This window comes from Myodes glareolus, chromosome 8 (genome assembly GCF_982192425.1).
Source record: "Myodes glareolus chromosome 8, mMyoGla1.1, whole genome shotgun sequence".
Taxonomy (NCBI): Eukaryota; Metazoa; Chordata; class Mammalia; order Rodentia; family Cricetidae; genus Myodes; species Myodes glareolus.
Genome location: NC_142033.1, coordinates 101,724,052 through 101,741,293, shown reverse-complemented (window position 1 = coordinate 101,741,293; position 17,242 = coordinate 101,724,052). Strand labels below are relative to the sequence as shown.

General features: G+C 54.1%; 2 protein-coding genes across 3 annotated transcripts; one reads left to right on the top strand and one right to left on the bottom strand.

Moving 5' to 3' along the window:
* Positions 1–1,475: 1,475 nt before the first annotated feature.
* On the bottom strand, positions 1,476–5,596 carry Tmigd2 (transmembrane and immunoglobulin domain containing 2). Of its 2 annotated transcripts, none has more exons than XM_048427453.3 (5): positions 5,497–5,596; positions 3,837–4,196; positions 2,306–2,341; positions 2,108–2,227; positions 1,476–1,906 (listed from the first exon to the last, which is right to left on the bottom strand). In XM_048427453.3, the coding sequence occupies exons 1-5, from the start codon at positions 5,537–5,539 to the stop codon at positions 1,671–1,673; spliced, it is 795 nt and encodes a 264-aa protein (XP_048283410.1). In that variant the 5' UTR covers positions 5,540–5,596; the 3' UTR covers positions 1,476–1,670. The 2 variants fall into 2 exon arrangements, with proteins under 2 accessions (XP_048283410.1, XP_048283411.1); XM_048427454.3 differs by having other exon boundaries at positions 2,126–2,227.
* Positions 5,597–7,354: 1,758 nt separating this feature from the next.
* Fsd1 (fibronectin type III and SPRY domain containing 1) lies at positions 7,355–16,932 on the top strand. The gene is made up of 13 exons (XM_048427483.3): positions 7,355–7,513; positions 8,515–8,610; positions 8,891–9,022; positions 9,463–9,564; positions 10,687–10,709; positions 10,876–10,997; positions 11,549–11,758; positions 14,142–14,240; positions 15,465–15,624; positions 15,905–15,984; positions 16,121–16,372; positions 16,468–16,556; positions 16,687–16,932. Exons 1-13 carry the CDS (start codon positions 7,499–7,501, stop codon positions 16,795–16,797), a joined length of 1,491 nt encoding a protein of 496 aa, XP_048283440.3. The 5' UTR covers positions 7,355–7,498; the 3' UTR covers positions 16,798–16,932.
* Positions 16,933–17,242: the final 310 nt, after the last annotated feature.

Below are 17,242 nucleotides of genomic sequence, written 5' to 3'. Positions count from 1 at the left end.
GACAGGTTCAGGCCCAGGAACACACACGGCCCACACGGTGGCAGTAGAGAGCAGACATCTGCACGTTGTCCTCTGATTTACACACAAGGCGCACACCATAAATTAACAAATTAATGTAATAAAAACGAATTTTAAAACCTTGCCATTCCTTGCTATTCTTTCGGAGCTGCGGAGAGAGGCCAGGCGACCGCTCAGACCTTGGAGCGTTCCCAAAGTCATGGCAAGCACAGGTGCTTGTGGGTACTGAGCAGTGAACAGCAAAGCCTTTGTCACAGGAACCCAGCTGGGTTTAGAAGCTAGATGTTCCCAGAGATGGGGACAGCTTCACCTCATCCCAGTCAGCAGCTGGGGTCTCTGACCTCTCAGGCAGAGCAAACGTCTGTCCCCTGGGAAAGCCATAGGAGCGGGGGAGGGGAGGCAGCCGCAGCCCGGTCACTTCAAGGTGACAACTGGGCAGGGTACATGTTAGTAGCCCTGACCCTCAAATCTTCCTTTTTTCGATCGAGAAGAAGCTCTCTGGTGGCCCATTGAGGAGGAAGGGGCCATTCAGGGCCGAGTGTGTACTCCCTGCTCACTGGACATAAAAGCAAGGGAAGGTGGGGAATTACATAATTATAATAGAAATGTGTTTGGGTAAGTGCACGTGTGTGCAGGTGCCTGGAGTTTTGAGCCACCGGAAGTGACTGCTAGGAATCGGTTCTCAAGCAGGGTAGTGTGTACTCTTAACCTGTGAGCCGTTGCTCTAGCCCCATTATAAAAATACAAGGCAGTCCATCAGGTTCACCAGGCTCTCTCTCGGGAGACAGAGGCAAGTGGATCTCTGAGAGTTCGAGACCAGCCAGGTTTACAGAGCTGGTTCCAGACAGCCTGAGCTGTTACACAGAGAAACCCTGTCTTGAAAACAAGGAAAAATCAGAAGTGGAGTAGACGCTTCCTGGCCAAGGTGTGATGTCAGGTCATCTCCAGTGATCCTGGAACCCACAAATGACTCCAACGAACAGAGTCACAGGCTTTAGCATTGCATCTTTGACAAGTCTTGTTAAAATTGAGCTTGGCGGGGCAGGCTTGTCCCTTGTGAGGTTGAGGCAAGAGGATTGCCAGTTCCAGATCCTCCCCACCCCCACAGGAATTTATCTCAAAGTAAAGAGGAAAATCAGAACTAGGGGTGAGAATCAGTAGAGCCCTGCCTAGACTCCCCTAGTGAGGGGCTGGGGGCATGGTCAGGGTGGAGCCCCGCCTAGACTCCCCCCTCAGTGAGGGACTGGGGGTGTGGTCAGGGGTGGAGCCCCGCCTAGAATCCCCCAGTGAGGGACTGGGGGTGTGGTCAGGGGTGGAGACCTGCCTAGAATCCCCCAGTGAGGGACTGGGGGTGTGGTCAGGGGTGGAGACCTGCCTAGAATCCCCCAGTGAGGATGGGGGTGTGGTTCACGAATAAATCGCTTATCTAGCATGGTTGAGGCCCTGGGTTCCATGCATAGTACTTAAAGGATCCTTTATTGGCAGCTCCTGGGTAACATCATTGATCTCAGCCTCTAGCTGTTGGACGCTCCCCCCACCTTTATAAAAACAGTGACGCCCTCAAATAGCTCTTGTCCAGGTCCATTTTGTGTTCTCAAGGGTCTCCAATTCCTCTTTGACTTCAAGGATTCCTCTCAGCAAGTGGCCTGTCCCTACTTCCTACGACTTGCAGGAGATGCACAATGGACTGAGATGGGATAGCCAGGCCTGGGCCTGGGGCTGGGTTTGGAAACCTGAAGTTGCTGTCGTGGAGCAGGTTTGGGGAAGGCGGTGGAATATATAACCTGGGCTCTCTGTTCACTGTGTGTGTACTTCTCTTTAGGCCGGACCTGAGGCCTGTGTGGAATCTCCCGGGGCCGGTAGAGGACATTGCTGTAGAAGGAGTTTCCTGGGGGCCAATGACATAAATAAAAAAGAGACAGTAAATTAAGAGTGGCCATAGCAGTCTAGGCACGGGCAAGGGACCATCCCTCCTCTCCACCCCTATCCCTACCCCCAGCCCCCTTGGCAGAGTGCTGCAGTTCCGACATCTGCCACATGGCGGCGGTAGCACCATGTACCGAGGTGCCTTCAGCTCCCTGAGACTCACCTGGGCAGGTGCTCTCACCTGAGTCCTCTCGGCGACACCTGCTGAGACCCCATAACACAGCACCCAGCACCACCAAGGCTGCCACCACACCCCCAGCTACCAGAAGCACCAACAGGAGCCCTGTGTGGGGAGACAAAGGACTGTCTGTGGGGGAGGGGCATGTGGGGTGGGGCAAGTGGGGGGAGGGGATGGGCTCACCTGAAGAACTGGAGGTCTCCTTCGGCTGGAGGTCACCTGCAAGGAAGAGGTTCCTGTCTCAGAAGGATGACCACTGTGGAGCCCAGACACCTGCTTCAGGATATTGAAGCTGCCAGTTCTGTTCTGCCATTTAGGCAGGTGTCCACCTAGAACCTCAGGATCCTCTTCTGAGAATAAGCGCGTAAGCAAAATGGTGTTCTTGGGCTATCCGTGGGGTGTAACTGAGAACTAGGGGCCCCTCCGAATTATTCTTGAGACTCTGCCTCCTCCAAATGACTTCTGTCCCCACTCCTCACCCTACCTCTCATCCAAATCCCAAATCTTAGGACAAACCACGCTGAAAGCCAACACTGTCAATTCACCCTGCCCAGACAGGAGAGCCCAGGACAGTACATGGCAGGACCAGTGACGGAGCTGGAGCTCAAACCCCAAGCCATGTAGCCGGTCTATGAACAAACAGTGCTGGAGGCCAGGTCTATGCAACTCTAGGAACCGCAATCAGAAGTGGAGATCTTATGACTTAGCGAAGGTGGATCATCCCCATCTCTCCTCTTGCACGTGCTGACGTGAGCAGGGGTCCTGGGGGGCTGTTGGTGGTAGAGAAGCCAGCTGGGTGCAGCTGCTCTCCACCCCCACAGCGTGTTAATTGGCTACTCCTCAGGCTGGTGGTGATGAGCCCCTGCAATGGCGATATGTCCCTGCTAGCTGAGGAAAACACACCAGGTACTCCATCCCGGCAAACGGGGTCTAGCACAACACAGACTGGCAGGAACCACTGAGTGGGTACCAGCCCAAGGCTACTGGGGTCCCACCAGGCCCTGCCGTGGCAGCCAAGCTAAACACTTGTTCTGTGGGAGACAGTGAAGGCCAGGCAGGTGTTGAGCTCTTGGCCGTCTTCCTGCCTCAGCTTCCCGTAGGCAGGAGGATAACAGACAAGCCGCCACATCCTACTGAAGCTCACCCTCCTGAATGTTGGGAAGACAGGAGAGTGTCATCACACCTGGCTCTTCTATTATATGTTGATTTTGAGATAAGTTCTCCTCTGTAGCCCATGCTAGCCTCCCAAGTGCCAGGACAACAGGTCTGCCATCTTTTTTTTAAATGACTATTTTTACGTGTGTTGCAGTACCAACAGTGGCCAGAAGAGGGCCGTAGGGTCCTCTAGAGCTGGAGCCACAGTGGTTGTGAGCCACCATGTGTGTACTGGGAACAGAACCCTCATTCTCAGCAAGAGCAGCCGGTGCTCTCACCACTGAGCTGCCTCCCCAGCCTCTCACGCAACTTTTGGAGACGGGATCTCATGTAGTCCAGGCTGGCCTTGAACTCCTGACCCTCCTGCCTCAACAACCTGATTCTTTTGCTCACTATGGAATCCAAACTAGCTTTGATTCTGTTATTCTCCTGCCTCATTTTTCCATGTGCTAGGGTCGCAAGTGTGCTGTGAACAATTTTACAGACAGGACCCAAGATTCAGGAGTCCAGGAATTCGAGAGCCTTCCCCACTCACATGCCTCTTTATCCCCGTTCATACCTGCCACTATCAGGACCTTAGTCCCATTGCCCTCGGCCTCTTGCAACTTGGGGATCTCCAGGGTGGCCCGGCACACATAGTCCCCGCTGTCGTTGAGGCTCACGTGGTCCAGTCTCAGGCTAAAGTTTGTAAGCGACTGCCAGGACAGCTGTCCCCGAACCCCACAGCCCGCAGTGTTGAGGTTGCCATTGGAGATGAGCAGGTGACAGAGGGCAACCTTGTCCCGGATCCACTCCACACGCAGCCTCTCCCAGGCCCGACTCTGATTCACGCCACAGGACAGCCATATCTCATCACCTTGTGCCACCCTCACTGAACGGGGCCACTGCTGCACGCTCAGGCTGACAGCTTCCTGCAGGCCTGGGAGGGATACAAGTCTGACCCAAATCTAGAAAGCCCATGAGGGCCCGAGTTCAAGATCCTAGAACCCCTGGAGAAGACAGAGCAAGGTGGTGTCACCCTGCACTGGGGAGGCAGAGCCTGGAGGATCCATGAGTTCTCGGTCAGCTACTCCCACAAGCAAGCCACAAGAGACCGAATCTCAGCGGGGCAGTGGTGGCGCAAGCCTTTAATCCCAGCACTCAGGAGGCAGAGGCAGGCAGATCTCTGTGAGTTCAAGGCCAGCCTGGTCTACAAGAGCTAGTCCAAGACAAGCTCTAAAGCTACAAAGAAACCCTGTCTTGAAAAACAAAACAAAACAAAAACAAAAACAAACAAAAAAAGAGATCAAATTTTAGAAAAATCAGTGGAGATGGGCAGAGGAAGAGTCAGGGGGAGCACACTGGGCCTCTGTGCACACATGCACACACATACTCACACACAGAGAGAAACACACATACATACAAATACATGTACACACATAGATGTGTATACACACATACACACATACATACTCAGATACATACACACAGTCACTCATACACACATATGCACACTCACATATGTGCACACACATACACACATACATGCACAAACATACACACAGATACATACACTCACAAATTCACATATATACTCTCACACACATTTATACATTTATACACATGGACATGCATATACACGTATACATACAGACATACACATAGACATGCATACACATAGACATGAACACACACAAAACACACACATAACCAACATAGGGGCCGACATGCTGACTCAGCAGGTAAAGGCACGTGCTGATAAACCCCAGGACGAGAGTTCCATACCCCATAGCCCACATGGTAAAGGGAAGGAGAGGGTGCTGGAGGGAGACCCCACAGTTCTGGCCTCTGGGGACCCCTGCACACACACACACACACACACCAGATATATACTTTTTTTTTTTAATTCATGTGGAACATGGTGATGCACACCTTTAATCCCAACTCTCCAGAGGCATAGGCAGGTAGGTTTATGAGTTCCAGGCCAGCCTGAGCTACATAGTGGGAACCTGACCCCCCCCCATGACAAGATCCAGTCTCAAAGGAACAAAAGAGTATGGAGGCCAGAGGCCAGGGTTCCGGTCCTCGCAGGCTGGTGATTAGGTCATGGTTTGGATTCCCCTGAAGATGCTGTAAGGGTCCAAGCTTCCAGTTCAGGGTGGTTCAGATGGGGGATCAGGCAGCTGAAATGGGCTGGACAGAAAGAGGGAGTGCACAGGTGGGGACCCCCAAGTACTCACCCCAGAACTGCAGCAGGATGAATACCCAGCCCAGAGACTCCATCCGTGAACCATCAGGCACCAGGCTCACCCTGTTGCTCCGGGGTCACCCAGCCCCCACACACACTCTTCCTGTCACAGAGTCCACCCACCCCTGCTGCGGTGACATTGGGGGTGGGGAAACACAGAGGTCAGGCAGACATCCTGTGCTTCAGGCTGCAGGGGAAAGGAGGTCCCTCAGTCTCCCCCCCCCCCCCCGCAAAGCATTCTACATCAAAAAGGGAATATGCATCCATCTGCGGGTGTAGAGACTGTGTTCATGAGAGTGCAGATCTCTCTGGAAGACACTACAGAGGGCGGAGGAAGAGCACAGCAGAGAGGGACAGCAAGGAAGAAGGGCTAGCTGAGGGGGCCCTGGCTCAGTGAGCCGAGCACTTGCCCATGTGCAAGGCCTGGACAAACCAGAGATGGAGAGGTGAAGGCAGGAGAAGCAAGAGTTCAAGGGCAACCTTGGCTACACAGGGAGCATGAGACCAGACTGGTCAACGTGACACTTCTCAAAAGCCAGTTAATACAGCAAGATCCCTCTGCCTCAGTTCCTAGGTCCCTAAGTCCTTCCCTGTTGCAGGGCTGGGCATGAGGCCCAGGCCTCACACCGGCTCAGGCACAGGCCCTGTTAGAGGATTTCTGTGATGACTTTGTTTTCTGTTTTGTTTTTTTCTGAGACAGGGTTTCTCTGTAGCTTTGGACCTGCCCTGGAACTTTCTCTGTAGACCAGGCTGGTCTTGAACTCACAGAGATCTTCCCAAGTGCTGGGATTAAAGGTGTGCACCACCACCGCCGGACAAGTGACTTTGGTTTATCACAGGCATTGTGTGGCAGGTGTGGTGGCACACTCCTTTAATCCCAGGAGGCAGAGGCAGGGGGAATGGAATCTCTGTGAGTTCGAGGCCCATCTGGGAGAGAGAGAGAGAGAGAGAGAGAGAGAGAGAGAGAGAGAGAGAGAGAGAGCTGCTGCTCTGATAGCAAAAACCAGACCCCTGTTCTCAGCCAAGCCACAGGACATTGGTGACTTCCTGGTGGACTATGTATACGCAGCTGCCCCCAAGCCCATCTATGTCAACTAACCCCGTGGGCCCCCTGTATGGGGCAAACAAAGCTGGCTCAGCCTGTTGAGGCCAGTTCTGTCTCTAACAGTTTCTGGTACCCCTCCAAGGCCTAGGCAAAGTTGGGGACCGGAGTCCATCAGTCTCCAGACTCAGGGCCCCTCTGAGGTCAGTGGTCAGTGCAGTAGAGTTCAGAGTCTCAGACCAAGCCACTAGGTGACCTACTTTCTCACTGGGTGCTTCCTAGAATTGTTCTGAACCGCAAGGAGAGCACTGCCCTGCGCAGAAAAGTTGTGCTTGCAAGACCCTAGGGCGTCCAAAGCCCCAAATGCTGCCCGGTTGACAGCGGGGCGAGGTGAACATAATAAATATGTCTAGTCTGATGTCAAGGGCTGGTAGAGAGGTTTCGCGGGGAGGGGTTAGTTATAATCTGGGGCTTTGTGGAACGTATAGGAGCTTGTTCACTGTGTCACCATAATGCTGAACGCTGGTTGGTTGTACAAGCAAGCAATGACAGTTCTCAGAGCAGTTTGGGTGCCAATTTGAGTAGCAAATGGGGACGGTGTGGGAGTGAATAAGGGGTGGTCCCGAGGTCACAAGACAGGACCTGAGGTCAAAGCCAGATAACCTGACTTCTGCCTGGTCGCTCTCTCATCCCTCCTGGTATCTCACGGTCTGATACCCAGGCTCTGGAGGAGAGCAACTCCCAACTCCGAACTACATTTCCCAGCAGCGCCTGTCGCGGGAGCATGCGTAATGCATTCAGTGATGGAGCGCTGACCAGGGGCGCGGCGGCGGAGGCGGCGAGGGCGCGGAGGGCTAATTGGTTGCCGGCTGCGGCCACGGAGGCTAGAGTGTTTGGAGAACCAGCTGAGGGGGACCCTAAGGCGGGGTCGGGGCGACCCAGGGCTGCAACTATGGAGGACCAGAGGGTAGGACCGGGAGGGATGCGCGGAGCGGGCACGGGGAGGGGACCAGGTGATGCCGCAGCGCCCCTCCCCCTCACGGGCCGCCAGCACAGCGGCTCGGGTTAACATGCAACCCCCAACTACCCCACCCCCAACTCAGCTTCTCATCATCCTAGCCTGGGCTTAGCTGGGTCCCCACTCCACAGGTCACTGTCCCCAGCTCCGCAGTTCCCAGTCCCCGACCCTGGGTGGAAGCCGGGAGCAGGAGCCCTCGTCCTCCACTTGCTCTGGGGATCCCCCTCACCAAGTCCCACACTTCACAAATGAGACCTTCGGGCTGCCCAGGTGAACTCCATCCACTTCCCAGGCTATCCTGACCCACGCCTATTGCACCTCACCCAGAAGAAATTTGTTTCTCCATATAGTCCTTTACCCCAGGCTAGCCTTACCTTGCCCAGGCTACCCTCTCACTGCAGCTCACCTTCAACTTTCAAGATGCAGATATTGACCTGGGGTGTGGGTGGTGCACGCCTGTTATCCCAGCCTCGGGAGGTTATTCCAGCAGCAAGAGGTTGATGTGAGTTCCAGGTTAGCCTGGGCTACACAGTGAGACCCTGGGGAGGTAGATCAGTGAGTAAAGTGCTGTGCAAGCAAACATACGAACCTGAGTTCAAGTCCCCAGTGTCCACGTAAGAAGTTAGTGCAGCTGCATACACTGTAACCCCATTCCTGGGGACGGGGACACAGGAGGATCCCTGGGGACTTGATGGCAGCTATCCTAACCCAGGCTCAGTGAGAGACCGTCCCTCAAATAGTAGGTGGAGAATGAGAGAGGGAGATAACCCACATTGATACTTGGCGTCCATACACGTGTGCATGCACACACACAAGTGCACACACCGTCAAACCAAGCTCATATCAGCTCAGTGCTCAGACCACATAACAAGGGTTCATCCTCACCCCAGGCCTGCGTTCCTGGAGGGCAGCACTCAGTCAGCCCACTGCCATGTTCCTCTGTTCCTCAGGAAGCACTAAGAAAAATCATCACCACCCTGGCCATGAAGAACGAGGAGACGCAGACCTTCATCTACTCCCTGAAGCAGATGCTGCTGAATGTAGAGGTGAGTGGAGAAATCAGTTCTGCAGGCTCAGGTGGAGGGGTGCAGGGAGAGGCTGGGAGGTATCTCCCACGTTTCAATTCAGTCTCCCATCTGCATGGCCCTTGCTTTTTGTTCCCCCTTGAGACAGGGTTTCTCTGTGTAGCCCAGGCTGTTCTGGAACTCACTCTGTAGACCAGGTTGGCCTTGAACTCACTGAGATCCACCCACCTCTGCCTTCTGAGTACTGGGATTAAAGGCATGTGGCACTGCACCCGGCTCATGGTGGCCTCTTCCCATGCAGGCAAACTCAGCCAAAGTGCAGGAGGACTTGGAAGCCGAGTTCCAGTCCCTCACATCAGTGCTGGAAGAGCTGAAGGAATCCATGCTGATGAAGATCAAGCAGGACAGGGCCAGCCGCACTTATGAGCTACAGGTGTGAGCATGTACCCCCTCCCTCCTTCCCTCCCACCCTCCTTTCCTCCACAGCCTCTGGTTCCCTCCTGACCCTTCTCCGCACCAACACCTCCTTGTGATTGCCCAGTTCTTTCCACTGGTCCCCCCAGAACCATGGTAACACTCCCACTCAGACACCTCCCATGACTCCCCTGGACTCTGCAGCTCCAAGCTGGAGTCTCTCACATTGTACCCAAACTTCATCCTCCCTTCTCAGGATCCCACCTTCCCACCTGTGATTACCAAGGGGTCTGGGGGACTCAGGTGTGAATCTGGGCCCGCCTGGCTCAGCCAGCACTCAAAAGTTCAGTCTGCTCTTCCCACCTGGAGCCCTGTTAGGCTGCGGGTCCTGCGGGAAGCGGAGCTCTGGGTGGGTTTGTGGTGGTTGAAGAATCTGTCCCCGTTGCTTGCTACCCACAGAACCAGCTAGCCGCCTGCACTCGGGCCCTGGAGAGCTCTGAGGAGCTCCTGGAGACAGCCAACCAGACCCTGCAGGTCGCAGACAGCGAGGATTTCCCTCAGGTGGGTGTCAGTGAGAGGACCCATAGGGTCCCTGGGTCAAATGCTCTGTGTACAGTTTTGGTTTGGTTTTTTTGAGACAGGGTTTCTCTGTGTAGCCCTGGCTGTCCTGGAACTCACTCTGTAGACCAGGCTGGCCTTGAACTCACAGAGATCCACCTGCCTCTTCCTGCTGAGTGCTGGGATAAAAGACGTGTGCCACCACTGTCCGGTTAGTTTTGCTCATTTTTATCACACATATTTATTTGTGTGTGGGAGGAGTGTGCGCAGCCCACAGCAGTCCCACCCTCCTCACATGCGAATCAGGCAAGCGTCTTTACTCGTCGAGCCTCTTGCCGGCTCACAGGTCATTTTATTTAGATAGTGCCATGAGGCACAAAACATGAATATGTCTCTGAGACTTCTCAGGGAAGGGCTGCGGCATTGTGAGTAGAGTGCTTACCCAGCATGCACCAGGCCCTGGGTCCCATCCCCCCACACCATATAGACCTAGTGTGGTGGTGCATACCTGTCACCCTAGTGATTGGGAGGATGGTCCAAGTCAGCCTCATCTGTTCAGTGAGTTCCAGGCCAGCCTGGGCTAAATGAAACCCTGTCAAAAAGAGCAAAACGATTTGACTCAGAGAGTAAATAGTATGATTTCATCCCACCCAGTGGCGAGTATGTCAGTCTTGCTCAGCATGAGCTTTTGCTTTGTGGAATATTCATTCTCTTTTTCTCGGATTTCTCTTAAGCCGGGCAGTCTATATTTTGGTTTCTTAAATGTGCTGACTCGAGCTGGCGAGGTGGCTCTGGGGGTAAAGGGGCTTGCAGCCAAGCCTGACAGCCTGAGTTCAATCCTCAACCCCACATGGTGGAAGGGGAGAACCACCTCCTGAAGGTGGTCCCTTGACCTCCATACACGTGTGCACACATGGAAATAAACGTCATTTTAAAACTAAAAATAAGTAAGCGTGCCTGCTGTGTAAGCTGGGCACAGAGAGGAGACTTAGACTCACTGTCCCTTTGACACACAGCCTGGAAGGAGGCAGTTCGGCTTCTGCCTCCTGGCAGAGATCTTTGCCATGCCTCAGTCTCCCTGCTATAGAGGCACAGACCTTTGATTTCTGCTTTGTCCTTTTCTAGGCCGCCAAGCAAATCAAAGATGGGTAAGATGCTGAGTCAGGTCCCTGCCCCAGAGTCCTGCCTGTGTGGGGACACCCACTGCGGGGAGGCCAGGCCCCTGAGCACTACACAGGAAAACAGAATCGGGGTCCCCAGATGTCCCTCTGCTACAAAGCTGCCATTGGATCGCTCCTCCCTCCCTCCCTGCAGTGTGACCATGGCCCCTGCCTTCCGATTGTCACTCAAAGCCAAGGTCAGCGACAATATGAGTCACCTTATGGTGGACTTCGCACAGGAACGGCAAATGCTCCAGACCCTTAAGTTCCTACCTGGTGAGATGGGGACCTGTCTGGGGGTCCAAGACTCTGGGAGGGACAGAGAATGGGCCATAAACACACAGCGTGGAAGTCTCACAACCCCCAACCTCCCCCCCCACCCCGCATACATAGGGGACTAGTGTGGAAACAGGAAGACACACACAGAGGTTGGGGCCTAGTCAAGTCCCACCCATGCAGGGGTGGGTCAGGCCCTCACATTGGCCAGGGTTGTCTTTGGGGTGGGCTCTAACCAAGCCCCAACCATGCATACCTTGGCTCTGTGGATACCATGGATACCTTGGCTCTGTGTCTTTGACTCCCGGTGGCCTGGGAGATCCCTGCCCTGGAGATCCCAGGAGACCTCACCTTCTAGGGAACTGAAAGTCTGTGGAGGGCTACTGTGGGGTAGAGTCCCAAAGAAAGCCACACCTCCGGTTGGTAGGAAATTCTGGAAAAGCTTCAAATGGTAATTACCTGGAAGGAACAGAGAGAGCTCCACTCTGACCCCAGGAGGTCCCAGTTCCTCTAGGGGCTCAGACACTGACCTTCTTCCCGGGCCCTGGTAGTGCCAAGTGCCCCCGTCATTGACCTGGCGGAGTCCCTGGTGGCTGATAACTGTGTGACGCTGGTGTGGCGCATGCCCGATGAGGACAGCAAGATTGACCACTATGTGCTGGAGTACCGTAAGACCAATTTCGAGGGTCCACCCCGCCTCAAGGAAGATCACCCCTGGATGGTCGTCGAGGGCCTTCGGCACACTGAGCACACCTTGACAGGTGGGGGAGCACCCCTCAGTGAGCATGGATGGGCAGGTGGGGGGGGCATTGCCTGATGACCCTCTCGGCCATGTGGGGTTACATTCCGGGGTAAGTGAGGAGCATTTACAAGCAGGGGACGTTCTCAGGCAACTGAAGGAGTACTCCCTGAAAGGCAAAAGAACACTCATAGGCAGGAGAAGGAGCACTCCTCAACAGGAAGGACTGCTCCCAGGCAGGAGAGGAAGCGGTCCCTGACAGGTGAAGGAACACTCTCATCTGTAGGTAGAGGGACCACACCGAGGCAAGAAGGGAGCACTTGCGTTTGAGGAGCTGTCCCATCTCAGCTTAACTGCCCATCTCCTTCCTGGCAGCCCAAGGTATTGCTACTCCTGGCTTCCTGCAACTCCTGGAGTCTGAGATCAGGCTGGTGGAGCTAGCCCATCAGAGCTGTCAGCAGAACAGAAGGCATGGTAGATAGGTTTGTCCCGTGTGAAGCACTGGTTCTCAAAGCCATTTGGAAACAGAGGAAACTGAGGCACAGGAGGAATGCTCCCTTAACCTTCTCTGCAACTCTACCATCCAGCTGCTGGTCCTTCATTCTAGCTGTGTGTGCCTATGTGGAGGTCAGAGGTCAGCGTTGGCCATCGCCCTCAGTGTCTCCCCACCCGGAGCTCACAGATAACTAGGCTGTCTGACTTTTAAGACCCGGGAATCCTGTCTCCTCCTCGGGGTTGCAGTGTGCATGCCTGATGCCCAGCCCTTTGCTGGGTGACTGGATTCAGTTCTCACAGTCTTGCCACTTTACCCACCAAACATTTCCTCAGCCCTTCGCTCACTAGCGAGCAGTGAACTCCTGGTCCTGACATTCAGGGGGACCCCTCAGATGTTCAGGGAGTTTCTGGGTAATTAGAAGAAGTGAGACCATTTAGGCATCCGCATGGTGGGGAGGAGGAGGCTCAGGAGGCAGGAATCAGTCGTCAAGGCCCTAATGAGTCCACAAAGCCTTTCAGAGCTGGGAACCCCTGATTTTCCTCCCTAACTCTCAGTTCTCGGCCTATAATCACCAGCCTGCTAGTTATCTGTAATTAGCATTCATGGTTAATAATGAACATGCTAATTGCAGGGGGATGGCCATGCCAGCCAGTGCCAGAGCCCCAGAACCTAGTACAGAAATCAAATTTCCTCTCTGTACAGAAATCAAAACAAACCTGCCCTTTTTTTCATATGTCCCGGTATTCGTACCCCAGGCCTCTCTCTTCCTTTTACTGGTTTTATTGTGCCTTTTATCTGGGGATAATCACAGACACATAGGCACAGTGAAGGCTCCTGCCTTCCCACGGGGGGCAGCTTGTGGAATAGCTACAGTTCAACTCTAAACCAAAGAAGTGAAGGGGAGGCTTGGCTCGGGTGCCGGAGTGTTCATTCGGCAGGGAGGAAGCCATGGGTTCTACCCCCAGTTGGTGCACACCTGTCTTCTCAGCACTGGGGAGGTGAAGGCAGGAGGATCAGGAGTTCAAGGTCAGCCTGGACTATATGACACTTGTCATATAAAAAAGAAACAGGGGGCTGGAGAGATGGCTGCTCTTCCAGAGGACCTGGGTTTATAATTCCCAGCAACCACATGGTGGCTCACAACCATCTGTAATTCGATCAGGTTCCCTCTTCTGTCATGCAGAAAGAATACTGTATACATAATAAATAAGTAAGTTTAAAAAGTAAAAAAAGAAACAGAAATGGAGAGGTTTATGCACATCTTTAATCCCAGAACTAGGGAGGCAGAGGCAGGCGGATCTCTGAGTTTGAGACCAGCCTAGGCTGTACAGTGAAACTCTGTTTCAAAGCCAGACAAGTCAGATGGAGCTTGTGTTCCAGACCTGAGCTCTCTTGGTGAGCAACGGAAAGTTCTGGCGCACAGGGTTGTGGTGCTAGAACAGGCAGTGGCTAGTTTGCCATAGCAGCCGGGGAACCAATAGGAGGCTGATAGGCATATAAGACTGGGCTGGGCATGGGGCTTGGTACCCTGAGTGGAAAAAGACATTACGCAGAGGGATGAGCATATAGGCCACGGACAGGAAACGAGGGTGGAGCAGGCAGGCCCACATCAGCACTGGTAACCAAGAAGCCTGAGAGGCAGCTCAGTGGTTAGAACACTGGCTGCTCTTGCAAAGGATCCGGATTCGGTTCCCAGTACCCACACGATGGCTCATGACCACCTGTAACTCCAGCTCCAGGGGACCTGATGCCCCTTTCTTGCCTCCACAGGCACTGCACACAGGTGGTGCACAGGCACACAGGTGGGCAAAACACCCACATACATAAAATTAAAACTTAGATGAGACACAGATAGACTGGCAGACTGCGGTGGGGCCCTTGTGATCTTACATCTTCTCTTCCCTTCTAGGTCTCAAATTTGACATGAAATACATGAACTTCCGTGTAAAGGCTTGTAACAAGGCGGTGGCTGGTGAATTCTCTGAACCGGTGACCTTAGAGACTCCAGGTGACTGCCTTCCACCCCTTCCTGACTCGGTATCTCCCACCCATCCTGTTATCCTGGGAACCCTGGGTCTTGGAATGGGGTGATGTTGTTGCTCTGGCTGCCAGGGAGCTCACCCTTAGTCTGCAGTGGCTGTCTCCTGTCTTTGCTCGAATATCCTGAACTCTTCTGGACTTTTTTATTTCTATTTATAAGGGTGATCTGTGGCTTCAGTTTTATTTTACATGTATTTATGTGTGTGTGCGCATGCAGGGGTTTGTGCTTGTACAAACCATCATCAGGAGCCATTTCTCAGGCATGTCTACCTGACCGACCCGAGCCCTAAGGATGCCCTGTGCTGAGTTACAGATGTCACCAACGTGTATGCCTTGCTTTTAACATGGTCTCTAGGAATTAGGACCCAGGGAGTCTTGTGGCAGTTCACCTTAGGGCCCACCTGCCTTCAGTTAATTTTTGTTTTTGTTTTGAGACAGGGTTTCTCTGTAGCTTTGGACCCTGTCCTGGAACTTGCTGTGTAGACCGGGACTGGCCTTGAACTCACAGATCCGCTTGCCTCTGCCTCCCCAGTGTTGGGATTAAAGATAGGCCACCACCGCCCAGCCAGTTAAAATCTTTTAGGTGGCTATTTTGTGAATTTTTCTGCATGTATGTCAGTGCAGTACAACTGCATAGTGCCCGTGGAGGGCAGGGAGAACAGGCAGAGAGCTGGGGTTAGAGTCGCAAGGTACCGCGTGGGTGCTGGGAATCAGGGTCTCACGAATAGTCCGGGCTGGGCTGGAAGTCACAGTCCCCCAACCTCAGCCTCCCAGGAGCTGGGACTGCGAATGTGGATGAATGAGGTAATCTTCCTGTCTCTCTCTGTCCCTCCCTCCTATCCTCTGTAGAGTCGGGGACAGAACATAGTCATAAAACTGAATCTGTAGTCTCCCACAGTGGCTCTTGTATATCGTCTTCAGAAGCTCCTCTAGCCATGTTCTTTCTCTGGGGTCTGCCCTCTGTGGAAGCACAGGGAGAGAGATCAACTTAAAAACGACTCTCAACCCCAGAGACATTTAGATTACAGCCCTTTCACCTGGTTCTTCTGGCCCTTGGTCAGCTCCCCCAACCTTCCTGTCCTGCGTCTCCCTGTACCGCCCCCCGTCCGTCTCCCTAAGCTGCCTGTCTGGTCTCTGTGTCTATCTGGGTTTCCCATCTCTGTGACCCCCCCACTCATCTCCCTGGCCCCAGCATTCATGTTCCGCCTGGACGGGTCCACATCTCACCAGAACCTGCGAGTAGAGGACCTCTCCGTCGAGTGGGACGCCATGGGCGGGAAGGTCCAAGATATCAAGGCTCGAGAGAAAGAGGGCAAGGGCCGGACAGCGTCCCCTGTCAATTCCCCAGCCAGGTAGCCCATGTCCTCTGGTCCCTGAGTCTCACCTCACCATGGCCAGTTTTGTTAGGACTGGGGTGGAGGGAGGAGCCTGGGGGTATGACAGCTTCCTGGTAGAAAAGTGAATGATAGCAAAGGTTCTGATAGAGGAATAAGAGGGTTTTTTGCAGCATCTGCCCAGTTAGCTCAGTTGGTTAGGCATCTTCCAGCTGAGGAAAATGGCGAGCACATTTACAAGGGCTGGCATGGACCAGGAAAAGGTGAAACCTGAGCTGAGCTTCCCTGCTATCCACAGAGGGATTCCATCTCCCAAGAGGATGTCTTCAGGTCGTGGGGGACGGGACCGCTTCACAGCTGAGTCTTACACGGTGCTGGGTAAGGATGGGAGATGAAGGGAACTGGGGAGCTGGGGGCAGATTGTGAGCAGGAACACAGAGCGCCTGGGGGGTGTGGGCATAGAAGGTGCCCAGCCATGGCCCCAGCCTACCCCCTCCCTGTCCCTGTGCCTCAGGGGACACGCTGATTGATGGTGGGGAGCACTATTGGGAGGTGCGCTTTGAACCGGACAGCAAGGCCTTTGGCCTGGGTGTAGCTTACCGCAGCCTGGGCCGCTTTGAGCAGCTGGGCAAGACAGCCGCGTCCTGGTGTCTGCATGCCAACAACTGGCTGCAGGCCAGCTTCACCGCTAAGCACGCCAACAAGATCAAAGTGCTGGACAGCCCTGTGCCCGATTGCCTGGGCGTACACTGCGACTTCCACCAAGGTGCCACCACTTTCCCCTCCTTGGCCCCAATGCCCCGGCTCCTCCCTGGTCCTCACCCTGTCCTGACACCTGTCCCCCTGCCCCCCTCACCCCAGGCCTCCTGTCTTTCTACAATGCCCGCACCAAACAGCTCCTGCACACCTTCAAAGCCAAGTTCACACAGCCCCTGCTTCCAGCCTTCACTGTGAGCCACTGACTGTGGTGGGAGTGGGTGGGCTGAGGGGAAGGGGATGTGAAGAGGTAGGAGGGGGTGGGCCCAGGTGTCTCTGAATGCTGTGTCCTGGCTGAGCCTCCCTGTTTCTCACTCTCCCCAGGTGTGGTGTGGAAGCTTCCAGGTGACTACAGGCCTGCAGGTCCCCAGCACTGTGCGCTGCCTACAGAAGCGGGGTAGTGCCACCAGCAGTTCCAACACCAGCCTCACCTAGGCTGGGGCCACCTGCTAGCCGGGGCACTTCAGCCGGCATTTCCACCTACCTGCTGCTTGGAGCCTTAACTCTGGAATGGGGCCTCAGGGTCCCCTTATCACCTCACTTCATAATAAAGATAAAACACTAGCCACACTACTGTGCTGGTTCCTTTTTTTTTTTTTTTTTGGTTTTTAGAGACATAGAGACAGGGTTTCTCTGTAGCTTTGGAGCCTACCCTGGAACTAGCTCTTGTAGACCAGGCTGGCCTTGAACTCACAGAGAACCCCCTGCCTCTGCCTCCTGAGTCCTGAGTGCTGGGATTAAAGGCGTGCGCCGCCACTGCCCGCCTGCTGTGCTGGTTCTTAGAGACAGGGCACCTTGCATTTCTTAGCTGTGAAATGGGCATTCCTTGTGGATTGGTGTCAGGTGTGCCGGCTTGGGACAAATACTCAACAAACCCCAA

Excerpts from the sequence above, each read along its gene's own strand:
- Fsd1 (XM_048427483.3), top strand. Across the intron at positions 8,611-8,890 it reads AGATGCTGCTGAATGTAGAG|GCAAACTCAGCCAAAGTGCA; the intron begins GTGAGTGGAGAA and ends CTTCCCATGCAG. Across the intron at positions 9,023-9,462 it reads GCCGCACTTATGAGCTACAG|AACCAGCTAGCCGCCTGCAC; the intron begins GTGTGAGCATGT and ends TGCTACCCACAG.
- Tmigd2 (XM_048427453.3), bottom strand. The coding sequence starts at position 5,539 with ATGGAGTCTCTGGGCTGGGTATTCATCCTGCTGCAGTTCTGGG. Across the intron at positions 4,197-5,496 it reads CATCCTGCTGCAGTTCTGGG|GCCTGCAGGAAGCTGTCAGC; the intron begins GTGAGTACTTGG and ends TATCCCTCCCAG. Across the intron at positions 2,342-3,836 it reads TAAGGTCCTGATAGTGGCAG|GTGACCTCCAGCCGAAGGAG; the intron begins GTATGAACGGGG and ends TCTTCCTTGCAG.